General features: G+C 48.5%; 1 protein-coding gene across 2 annotated transcripts; it reads left to right on the top strand.

Moving 5' to 3' along the window:
• The first annotated feature begins 3,095 nt into the window (after positions 1-3,095).
• On the top strand, positions 3,096-8,807 carry zgc:158868 (uncharacterized protein LOC791147 homolog). 2 transcript variants are annotated; one of them, XM_047033625.1, is made up of 7 exons: positions 3,702-3,721; positions 3,818-4,151; positions 4,879-4,933; positions 7,109-7,302; positions 7,861-8,022; positions 8,186-8,296; positions 8,560-8,807. In XM_047033625.1, the coding sequence occupies exons 2-7, from the start codon at positions 4,011-4,013 to the stop codon at positions 8,671-8,673; spliced, it is 777 nt and encodes a 258-aa protein (XP_046889581.1). In that variant the 5' UTR covers positions 3,702-3,721; positions 3,818-4,010; the 3' UTR covers positions 8,674-8,807. The 2 variants fall into 2 exon arrangements, with proteins under 2 accessions (XP_046889580.1, XP_046889581.1); XM_047033624.1 differs by having other exon boundaries at positions 3,096-4,151.
• Positions 8,808-12,273: the final 3,466 nt, after the last annotated feature.

Below are 12,273 nucleotides of genomic sequence, written 5' to 3'. Positions count from 1 at the left end.
AATACCCATAGATAAACATGCAACAAAACTCATTGTTATGGAAACAAGCCTCTCCTACAACCTGCTAGATACCTATTGGGTTCTAGAATAGGTATTTGGATAAAAGCGTCTGCTAAATGAATAAATGTAAATGTATTCCTGTGTGATGGTTGGTAGGTTATGTTCTGTACACGGTGTAAGTCTGGGTGTGACAGGTGATGACAGCCAGGCAGTGTTTCCTCTGGTGTCTCTCTTCACATCCTGCCTTCAGACACAAGAGAAGCTGGACCCCCCCCCCCCCACACACACACACACACACAATCACGCAGGCCTGTTTCCACTGGCCTCCAACTCTAGTATCTGACCCTCGATCTTATCAAGTAGTTCAGTGTTTGCTCACCAAACCATTTCAGTTTCTCCTTTCTTAGAACATTCAAATTCATTCATTGTAATCGTCGTGAGGAGAAATGTTGTCGTCACGTACAGATCCACTGCTTGCTCACGCGTCCAAACACACGCAGCCACATCATGTGACGGGCATGTGCAGCCGTAGTCTTGGCAGCCTCGATGAAGCTTCAGAGAACCAAAGACAGAATCAGTGAAGCTTCAGAGAGCCAGAGATTGAAGCAGTGACAAAGCACAGCGAGGCTCACTCCAGGACAGGCGTCAATGATTCATGAGAGACTGAAGTGCTGCTCCGTTTGAACTGAGGGGAGATGCTTCCATGAATACTGTACAGCATAGTTACATGTCAGTACACACGCACACACACACACACAGGCAAAAGACCCACACACACATTCCATCCACACACACACAGGTGAGGGGAACCAGCGCAGGGCTCTGACTCGTGAAAAAGTTATGTGGAATGTGCTGGAGGATCGCAAGGGTGGGGTTTGAGTATGCTGTCAGACCAGCCTGTCTGCCCTGGCACCTGCATTCCCAGTACAATCTCACCCCACCCCCCCCACCCCCTCCCTCCCACATGGACCTCGCTGCCCATTACACAGCACCCTGCTGATACCTACCAGCATTCCTCCGGTTCTAGTCTGCCTACCCAGCATTCCACAGGGCCGGAGTCAAACGCTGCGACACGGTGACACACACGCATTGGGCATGTTCCTTTTCCGTGTCACACGGGGGCTGGCTGACTGGGCCAGCCTGCTGTCTTTTGTGTTGGACAGACAAAACAAGGAGACAGGTCGTTAACAACTCAATCTGCAGTTGATTAATGACTGTGTGATTGTTATGGAGGGACTTCAACAGAGAATGTGATAGTCTCCCTGGGCTTGGCTACGTATTGTATGACCATGACCCAGAGATATGGAGATGTGGATCTATACCGGTCAGACACAAACCCAGCACTGTGTTTCTGCAAGCGGTCGGGGCCAGTCGGACTGGCTGGTCATTTAGCTAGGGCAGGTGTACAATGTGTGTGTGTCTGTGAGGTGTGTGTGTGTGTGTGTGTAAGGCGTCGGTGTGTGTATCCCCTGGCCTCCCGGGAGACGGACAGGCTTGAACACATTCCTGTCCTCTGTTGTTCTGTCTTTTCCGGCATGACAGGATCAAGTGGCAGCCGGACAACAAGGGAAGGGGATTGGCTGACTGCAGGAAGTAGCCGTTTCATGTGATGGCTGTTTTTCTTTCTCATTTCCATATCTACCTGCTGAGCGTTACAGTGCTTCCTCCTGACTGAGATCACATGGACGAGGACTTGAGTGTTACCAAAGCAGCTAAAAGACCCTAAGGAATGACTGTATGTCTCCTGTTTCCTGCTCTTCTGTTGACCCGGCGTAGAGTGAACAGATATCTATGATATCTATAGTCAACTGATATGCTGTATGTCTGCATTAGCAAAATAGCAGGGTGTGGGGTGTGCTGGTAACAATAATACAAAGTTGTGTTTGTTACAGAAGCTGGAGCTGGAGGAAGCTAGTGTGTGTGTGTGTGTGTGTGTGTGTGTGTGTGTGTGTGTGGGGGGGGGGGCAGGAACAGGTGGTGAGAAGCTCCAGGTGTAGTTGAGAGTTAGCTACGAGTCCTGAGAGAAACAAATAGCCTGAAATCTGAGTTCTGCCGCCGGAATGTAAAACGTCACCTGGTCACCATGGAAACCTGTTTGCAACAGCTGCTCTTTGTTCTCCCTCCGAGTGTGTGTGAGTTTGTATGTGTGTGTGTGTGTGTGTGTGTGTTTGTGTGTGTGTGTACACGTGCAAATTCCTGTATGTAAATGCATGACATTGAGTAAGTCCTAAAGGGATGAGTTGGTGAGAAATGTCAACAAGATTTGTCTCGCGATGAATCAACAGGCGTCACCTACAGTACCCGAGAGGGGGGTGAGGGGGGTTGAGGTTTGGAGGGGGGTGAGAGACGAGAGGGGGGAGAGGGAATTGGGATAGAATAAAATATATCTATTTACAACAACTCTGTTCCTAATAGAAGTATTAAATCATGATTTGGTTCTCATGTGACGGCTGGTACACACACAAGGTTGGATACATCTACACATCTAACACCGCTAAGTCATATTCCAACTCTCTGATCCTCAAATGTCTTACTGTCTTCAAACGAACGTGGTACGTGCTTGATCTGTGACATGTAGCAACTTTGCATGCCCTCTCCACATCGAGTCATCAGTTTCCACCTCCTCTCCACGTCAGCTGCTCCTCCTGGTGGACATCATGTGGCACTGCACCATCATCACTGCAGCTCTGCTGAGAATGCTGCAACTGCTGCTGTGGACAATAAGTGAAAATTTACGGATTCAGAACCAGGTTCTGTGTAGTGTTTCTTAAACATCTAAACATCCACTTCAGACCCCAATGACATGAGTTAGAACCAGTATGCTCATGTTTGAGGATGTCGTGGATAGGGTTGGCTCAGTGTGACGCCCCTAACACAGAGACGCCCCTAACACAGAGGCCCGGGTTGGATTCCGACTCACATTACATTTCTGCATGTGTTCCCCTCTTTCTACCTCTCTGGGTCTCTCTCTCTCTCTCTCTCTCTCTCTCCCTCTCTCTCTCTCTCTCTCTCTCTCTCTCTCTCTCTCTCTCTCTCTCTCTCTCTCTCTCTCCAAAACATTCAGTACTGAAACAGCATTCGGCGAGGTGGTTAGTGATTCACAGCTGGTCTCTGATGCAGGCTCCATCCACCATGGTTCTCCTGGTTCTCCTGGCTCTCGTGGTTCTCGTGGTTGTCCTGGACCTGAGCGCAGCCCTTTTACCCTGTTGATCATCAAATTCTCCTGGAGCATATCGAGAACTACGGTGGGATCTCTGGCATGTCAATACAGCGGCTGTATAGCTTTTCTCGGACACATCCCACGTTTTTCCTCGTCTTCTCTGGAAAACTAGTAATTGTAACATTTGATTTGTGTGCAATAGTAGCACACGGTATCAGCCTGTCTCAACTCGTCAGACCAGTGAACATGGCCCAGTCGGCTTCTTGGGACCGGCGTGGCTGAGACGTACAAAACGGGGATATCTATATGTTTTTTTGATGAGTCACGTCAGCCACAGGTGTCAAAGTACATCAGTTAAACTTTGGATTCTAGGTGACGCTCGAACACTCCCCCATCAAGCTGGTACTTCCTCATTCAGGCACACACCTATAGCCAGACATTCTTCCCATTGGTGGTGTCTCCGAGGTGTCTCAGTGGGGTGAGGGTACTGTCTGTGGCAGGACCCGTGGCACGTGTTCTGGGCGACATCTGGTGGGACCGGTCTATTTCCTGGGTGAACAGGTCTGGTGGGAATGGTCTATTTCCTGGGTGAACAGGTCTGGTGGGAACGGTCTATTTCCTGGGTGAACAGGTCTGGTGTGACCGGTCTATTTCCAGGGTGAACAGGTCTGGTGGGACCGGTCTATTTCCTGGGTGAACAGGTCTGGTGGGACCGGTCTATTTCCTGGGTGAAGAGGTCTGGCAAGACCGGTCTATTTCCTGGTTGAACACGTCTGGCGAGACCGGTCTACTTCCTGGGTGAACAGGTCTGGTGGGACTGGTCTACTTCCTGGGTGACAGAAGCAGCCCCATGGCATCTGGTGTGGGGAGCAGTGTTCTGGTGACGGGGGCCAACAGGGGCATCGGTCTGGAGCTCGTCAGGCAGCTGGCAGAGTCCACCAACCCGCCTCAGCTGATCTTCGCTGGCTGTCGAGAACCAGAGAGAGCTAAGGTACCCATGCACGTACATAGGTCTCTGATGTCCCCTCTTGGTGGGACCTAGCAGTGCTGCTGCTGACTGACCAGGTCTGACAGTACAGGTCATTCAATCAGGAGAGACCTGGGATGAGTAAAGTGACGTTTATTTACAGAATGTTAAATGTACTACAAGTGTTAAGAGCTTAGACCCCATGGGGAATTATTGATCAAAGGGCACCTGCCCAGCATCCAAAGAACAATCCCCCATGGGGTCCAGACCCTGGTGACCCAGCCAGAGGAGACGAAGAACAACGACAAAGGCAACGGGTGGCGACGGGGAGGCGGAGGGTCGCGCACTTGATAGCATGGGCAAACTACACAGGGAGAGAATCATATTTAAAGGCACGGCATCATTGTGATAGGCTGAAAGCTACGAGGAAGATTTGACAGTGTTAATTGACCGACGAGAGCGCTAATCGATACTGAAACCCAGACGACAGCCCGACATAGGGAAGAGGGGAAGTAGAGCGTTCTTGGCGGGGGGAGTAAGTTGTGAAACATTAGCCAGGATGCCCGAGTGCAAGTATCGGTGTTGCCTAACTGAACTTGCGCTAATACATTTACTCAAACATTTACACAATGCATCTCTGTCCAACTATAGGTAGTAGAGCCTGTGATGTACAGAAGCTATGGTTGCCGTGGTGCTGTGGTATTATGGTATGTTTGGCCCTCTGACCTCTGGTATTTCTTGCTGTCGGCAGGACCTGCGAGAGCTGTCCCAGAGGCACCCGCAGATGGTCATCATAGTAACACTGGGTAAGGGATGTGGGTGATGTGATGGAGGAGGAGGAGCAGAAGGGTAACGTAGGAGGGTGGGAGGGAGGGGGGGGAGAGATGGGAGGGAGGGAGGCTTTAAATTACTTTAACTTAATGTTATTTATGATCCAGACCAGTCGTAGAGAAGAGACTCCACCCATACGTGTTTGATGCTGCACTTAAGATAGGACGTTCTACATCTGCACTGTACTATGTAACACGATAGCTGAGATCTCACTGTAGCACTGTAGCTGAGATCTCACTGTAGCACTGTAGCTGAGATCTCACTGTAGCACTGTAGCTGAGATCTCACTGTAGCACTGTAGCTGAGATCTCACTGTAGCACTGTAGCTGAGATCTCACTGTAGCACTGTAGCTGAGATCTCACTGTAGCACTGTAGCTGAGATCTCACTGTAGCACTGTAGCTGAGATCTCACTGTAGCACTGTAGCTGAGATCTCACTGTAGCACTGTAGCTGAGATGCTGTTATTGTTCTTCGTGCCTGCAAGCTGAAATGTGGTTCTTTTGTGTCTGGTACATGCAGACCGTTCAGTTCACAGTTCACTTTTGATCCTTGATTTTATGTTGTTTCTACAAGCTCTATTTGCATATTGCTTTGGAGAAAAACATCTGCTAAATGAACGAAATGTCAATGTAATGTCAGCCCTCTGCTGGTCACTGAATCATCACAGCTGTCTACAACAGGCGTGCCTGAATTTAAACATGTTCGTGTTCTGGCTCAGTGTGTGAATCTGGGCTCATGTCTTGTGTTCATCCCAATAATTTTAATTGACTAATTTGGGAATATCTATATATAGATATTCTACTATAACATACCGTAATCCTGCTATGCTTTTAAGCACCATTGTTTTTCCTTAGATTAGCCTGATGTTGTCATACTCATAATTCTAGTCAGAATATGAGTCTGAAACCGTTCCGTTGGGCTGTGAGTATAGCCTGGCTGCCAGCCCAACTTCTCCCCGCCCCCAAAAAAATTTGGTCGGGAAGTTGGGTCTGGAGGGTCTCGTATTGGGGACCAACTACAGAAAACCAGAATCTGGGCGAACCAATTAAATTGCCGGGCGGGCTTTATAGGATGATGGACAGATGATCAACAGTAACGTAATCACCCACGTCACAAAAGAGCGTTTAAGTTGAATTCGTTTTGAACAACCATGGCTACCGCTGGAGATCTGGGATGTTATGATTCTGCCATCGAGTCTGTTTTAGAAGACATCGACAGCGCATTAATTTTGAAAGAGTAACAGAGAGACGCAATCAAGGCATTTGTCAATGGAAAATATGTTTTTGCCGTCCTTCCTACGGGATTCGGTAAAAGTTTAATTTATCAGCTGGAGTTGTAATCCTAAACGGAGAACTTGTTCGTATATGCATTGCCCTTTATTGTTTTGCTCAAAAAGGTTGACCGTGTGAACAAGTACTCTCCCTACCCTTAAATTAATTTTACAACACCGGCAAAAATCGTTTGTATTCATTCTTCAAGCATACTTCAAGTCTGCTTGTAGTTTAGTTCTGTTGACAACAACTATGCGGTGCTTAACATACGTCACATACTCTGTTGCTCTGATTGGTTGTAGATCTATCCAATTGAGCGAAGAGGCATTTGTTTTCCAGGCTTGTTTGAAACACGCCCTGTAGTCAAAGCCCAACGGAGAGTTCTCAGACTCATATTCTGACTAGAATTATGAGTATGACAACGTCAGGCTACTGTGAGTATGGGGCGGGTTTCAACCGAACCCGGAAAAAAATGCCTCTTCACTCAATTGGATAGACCTACAACCAATCAGAGCAACGTAATATGTTGTTTGTTGAAAATGAAGTCAACCCAAGCGCTCTTTGGTGACGTGGTTGATTACGTTACTGTTGATCATCTGTCCATCATCGTATAAAGCCCACCCTGACAATTTGATTGGTCCGAACAGCTCCTGTTTGGACATACTTTTTCCCAAAACTAACAAACCCAGACCCAACTTCCCCACAACAAAAATTTGTGGGCGGGGTTAAATTGGGCTGGCAGCCAGGCTACTAACATCCCATATGTTGCATAATTCCGCAAATTACGTGTTTTGACAGGAAAACGACTCTCCTGCGATTGAGTTTGATGGAATGTTGTTGTTGGCAAACTCACCCGCATGTCACATCCTGTGTCCCAGACGTGTCGGATGCGGCCAGCGTGTCGGCTGCCTGCCAGCTGGTGTCCACCAGGCTGGGGGAGGCAGGCCTGAACCTACTGGTGAACAACGCTGCCGTCAACCGTCCCATTCCCGGCAGCCTGGCGCAGACGGGCGCCGACGACATGATGGACGTCTACCGGACCAACGTGGTGGGGCCCATGCTGCTCTCCAAGGTCGGTGCCCGCCCCTACGCCCCTACGCACTGCATTGACACATCCATACATTAAAGCTGTAAACCATGAGGGAGTCAGATGGCTGAGCGGTGATGGAGTCAGGCTAGTAATCAGAAGGTTGCCGGATCGATTTTTCTGCAGTGCCACATGATGTTGTGTCCTTGGGCAAGGCACTTCACCCTACTTGCCTCGGGGGGAATGTCTCTGTACTTACTGTAAGTCGCTCTGGATAAGAGCGTCTGCTAAATGACTAAATGTGAATGAGAGGTGGGATATCGCCTACTAACCCGTGGGTTCTGCTGCCGTCATAGACAGGAGGAGCACCAGAGTTAACCACCAATAATAGATAATACTTTTGCACGTTATGAGCATGTATGCGTAAAAGGGATTTACAGGGGAGGGATTTGAACCTGCAACGTCTTGAACTGCACTGAGCTATACGCGGCCCAATGTTACAAGTACTAGCCGACTCATCAGTATTCTCCTGTCGGTTATTGAATCAGAAACATGCATCTTCATCCCTGTAAACTATCCATGTCTTGACTGTCTCTCCTACAGGAGTTGATGCCTCTGCTGCAGAGGGCAGCAGCTCAAGCTTCAGAGTCAGGGTTGTCCTGTCGAAAGGCAGCCATCATCAACGTCTCCACGTTGATCTCCTCCATTGAAAAGTGCTATGAGAGCTTTCGTATGGCGCCCATGTACCCCTACAGGACAAGCAAGGTACTGCGCCTTCTGCACTACCGCACAGAGCAAGGGGGATGGGAAAAGGGGATGGGAGAAGGGGATGGGGGTGGGGTGGGCAGGGTAGTACTAAAGCAGGTCACTGCCCTGTGTTTCCTGCATGTTGATGGTCCTCAGTGCTGTTTGTCCTCCTGTCCACCAGGTGGCGCTGAACATGCTGACTCGCTGCCTGGCAGAGGACCTGAGGAAGGACGGCATCCTGGTGACGGCTATCCACCCCGGCTGGGTCCAGACGGACATGGGCGGGTCAGAGGTTAGCGGAGGGGGTAACAGGCATTGGGGGTAGAATGAATGAAAGAAAGAGAGAGCAAGAGAGAGAGACAGACAGACAGACAGAGACAGAGAGATGTGATTGGAATTCATTTAATTCAATTCAATCGAAAGAGAACAAGAAAAAGAGAGCGAAAGACAGAGAAAGGTAGCGAACGAAAGAGAAAGAAAGACTCAAGGTTGATATGTATGAAAGCGGGCATGGCTTCAGCACGTCCACGATCACATCCGCTCTGTTGCTGACAGGCTCCCCTGCCAAGGAAGGACAGCGTCCGGGGCATGCTGGGAGTGATGTCATCGCTCACGGAGCAGCACCGTGGGACTCTGTTGGACTGGAAGGGTAACAGCATCCCCTGGTAGCAGAGGGACCCACCCAGACACAGAGGCCTGACGAACACTGTCTGTTCCCCCCTGTCGAGTTCCAGTCGTGGTCTCATCCAGGCTTTCCGATGGCATGACAGAGCTCGTCTGCCCTGAATAAAAACCAGCCTCAATACATGTGGTCCTTTTGTCGTGTCCCTTCAAACGGTGTCCGTTCAGTAGGCCGTGTGTGTGTGCGTGAGTTCAAGGAGTGTGTGTTCTCTGCCGTCTGCTGCTTGTGGAGGAGCATGATGACTGTCCCGCTCCAGCAGACCGGAGAGAAGGAGAACGGAGAGGGGACAAGCACCAACGGAAGCAGGAAGGAGAGGAGGACGTGGAGATGGAGGGGTGAGAGAGGGGTGGTGGAACAGAGGCCGTTTTTTCCGCTGTGTTTCTCCATATCCCTGTTCTCTGACTGTCCGGAGTGTGTGTGTGTGTGTGTGTTTTAGGGGTCAGGGCAGGAGAGACAGCCCTACTGGCAGTGATGACTGCTGGCAGGAAAGGGTCTTGAAAAACTGCTGATTAAGAGAGAGGATGAAAGACTGAATAACATGCTCTACTCCTGCAGTTTGAGACAGAGTGTTCTCTTTTCCAGCCCAGACCACCTCTCACAGGAATACTTGGCTTAATCATTTCAGACCATGAAAATAGTCCTACGTTTTTCTTTTGTTCTTGTACCTGTGTCCCAGTTATTCATTCAAAGATGTGTAGTTATGTCATTGATTGCATATTTTACGTCTATGAATCCAATTATTGATGATTTGGTCTCCTGTGGATGCTTGATGTGGTTCACTCAATAGGTCAAATGGGCATAGGGACAGATAGCTAGAGAGGTGGGATTTACACGGAAAGTGTAAAAAAAAGTTAGAAGTCAAACATTTACGGTAGAACGGTAGAAAAGCTTTAGGCTAGTACATCTTCTTACATTTAGTCATTTAGCTGACGATCTTATTCTTGACATGTACATCGTTTTTTTGCTTTTTAAAGCAAGTAGCCTAATCGAAAACTGACAGGCAAAAACCTTGACAATTCACTGGTCTATAGAGGCGTTGTTTTATATCCCACAGACGAAAACAAGCGAAGTAGTTTTACTGCGGCCATCTGCAGGTGACCTGACAATCGACTAATTTGATTAGAGCGGATCAATCCCATGGGTAGTTGGCTATCTAAAGAAAGGGAGATTTAATTAGCCTGAGGCTTTACATGTACGTTTGCTGTAGAACAGTTAAGCTAGACAGTAGTGAAGGTGTTTTTTTGAGTAGAGATTTCAGGGATCTGGCAGATCGGTGTCAGTTGTGAGGCTGGAGAGATCATCGCTCGAGGAAAGAGGTGTGACCACAAGCGCGCTGACGTTTCGGAGAACCGAGTGCTCGCTCTTGCATGCAGGTTGGAACTTGGATGAAGGGCTAAACTGAACTTGAAACATTCTTTTGGTTCTCCCTTTTTTGCCGGGGAACATTTTCTCGCTCGTAGGACTACAATAAAGGTAAGATAGAAGATCTATTATGATGTCACTGTAAATGACGTAAAAAAAATCGAGTGTTTCAAAGTTCCACATACAAAGCTGATGTTTTACTGGGTCTAACCAAATCCACAGAAAAATATATTTAGGTTTTGCCCGTGATGTATCGGTATCAATGTGGCTGTGTGTGTTTACAGTTTGTGTGTGTGTGTGTGTATGTGTGTGTGTGTGTGTGTGTGTATGTGTGTGTGTGTGTGTGTGTGTGTGTGTCGGGGTAGGAGGGGAAGGGGCCAGGGGAGTCACTGCCAGGTGTGTTAATCATCAATCAATGAGGTTCACTCTCGGTATCCGTCACCTTCTTATCTTTCTCTCTCTCTCTCTCTCTCTCTCTCTCTCTCTCTCTCTCTCTCTCTCTCTCTCTCTCTCTCTCCCTCTCCCTCTCCCTCCCTGTTGTGTGCTCTGGTTGTACAGACAACAGACAGTTTGGGAGTTTCACAGTGGAATAGATTACCTCAACTCCCTTCCTCTCTCCCCCTCATCTCTCCTTCTCGTTCCACACAGACCTTCTGTACTTTCCCATCCTTCTCCTCCGCCTTTCTCCTTTTGCCCCTTCCCTCCCCCTCTTTCCCCCCCTCTCACATAATCACTCTCAGTCCCTCATTCACATCAAGACCAAACTGGAGTTTTGGTTGTTTGTGACACTACTCCACATTTGAACCAGTTTACAGTGTAATAAAAGGCAGTTTTAGACCTCCTGTCTAACCAGGCCCACCCTCTTTCCTCAAACACACTCCCTTCTCCCAGGGGCACCCAAGGGTCAGTGCTGGAATGTTTGTTGAACGCACAGCCAGATAGGTGGATACCGGACGGGTGGAAAAAAAACACTGGGACGTAGATCGTTGGTTTCGAAAAACAGATATATTGTGTATTGATGACACAAACGTGTGTGTGTCAGAGAAAGTTTGGCCTGATCTCTCAGGTCCATAGTACAGCAAACACAGCAGACAGTGTTTCAGTAACAGCGTGCTGCCTTGTTCGTGGTAAATAAGGCTGACAGACAGAAACCCAACTGTCTATCTGCAGCTGGTGCTGTAGTGGTGGTTGGTTGTGGAGGTGGAGTGAATGTGGTGGTGTAGGGGTCGTTGAGATTAGATGTCCCGGGTGTAGTGGTTTTCTTGGGCTTTGTGTTTGGTGTTGGTGGTTGTTATGGTGACCAGAGTCAATCAGTGTCCTTCTGGCTATTCGAAGGATGATTGTTGACTTGGTCTGAATGAGTGACTAGTTGACCCTTGACCCATAACAACAGGCTGACCTGGACTGAAGCCTTTTTTGAATCATTGTCTAATCTCCCTCGCTCTCCATCGATCTCGTTCTTTCTCAGTGCTCACCCTTCTCTGTTAACTCCATCCAAATCATCTCTGCCCTCTTTTCCCACCCACATCCCATCCACCGCTCTCTCTCTGCCTCTCTTCTTCTCTGCCGGTCTTGAAGAAAGTTGGCAGGAGCTGGTCTATTGTGTGGGAGACGGAGAGGCGGCTGTCCAAGGGTATTCAGGATGCGTTTATTGGTTCAGATGAGCCGGGGCTTTGGGGTAATGGATAAAGACATGACCCTTTTCCTCTGTCGGAGACCTTTCCTCACGGCAAGAATGAGGCAGAGCAACTAGAATGTGTTTGTGTGTTTGACAGATTTACGATTATGCGACACCTCAGGGCTTCTGTTGGCTAACAAGCCTGCAGTTTAGACTTGTGTGAAGCTAGTCTCGTGTTGTGGTACAGTATGTAATGGGTTGAGGGGTGTGAAACCGTGTCGTTGTACGACGGCATAATGATGTATTTTCTTGTGAGTCGGAATGGTGTGAATGGAGATGAACTTTGATGACAGGACAATGGCAGGAAGTGAACTGTCAGTATTTCCTGCCTGTGTATCTATACAGGTTTGAAATGATTTCCTGGTTCTACAGAGGTGGCAATAGTACACCACACACACACACACACTTACTGAATGCTCAGCACTGTGTGTGTGTGTGTGTGTGTGAGGTAGATGTGTGTGTAAATATAGATCCCAGCTCTCCCCTCTGACTAGCGTTAGAACTGCTGCAGTATTAATGGGTGGCCATGGGTAATGTAGTATTGATG

This window comes from Hypomesus transpacificus, chromosome 14 (assembly GCF_021917145.1).
Source record: "Hypomesus transpacificus isolate Combined female chromosome 14, fHypTra1, whole genome shotgun sequence".
Taxonomy (NCBI): Eukaryota; Metazoa; Chordata; class Actinopteri; order Osmeriformes; family Osmeridae; genus Hypomesus; species Hypomesus transpacificus.
Note: the sequence above shows the minus strand (reverse complement) of the source record. Positions and strands in the feature narration are given on the sequence as shown.

Excerpts from the sequence above, each read along its gene's own strand:
- zgc:158868 (XM_047033624.1), top strand. The coding sequence starts at position 4,011 with ATGGCATCTGGTGTGGGGAGCAGTGTTCTGGTGACGGGGGCCAACAGG. Across the intron at positions 4,152-4,878 it reads GAGAACCAGAGAGAGCTAAG|GACCTGCGAGAGCTGTCCCA; the intron begins GTACCCATGCAC and ends TGCTGTCGGCAG. Across the intron at positions 4,934-7,108 it reads GGTCATCATAGTAACACTGG|ACGTGTCGGATGCGGCCAGC; the intron begins GTAAGGGATGTG and ends CCTGTGTCCCAG.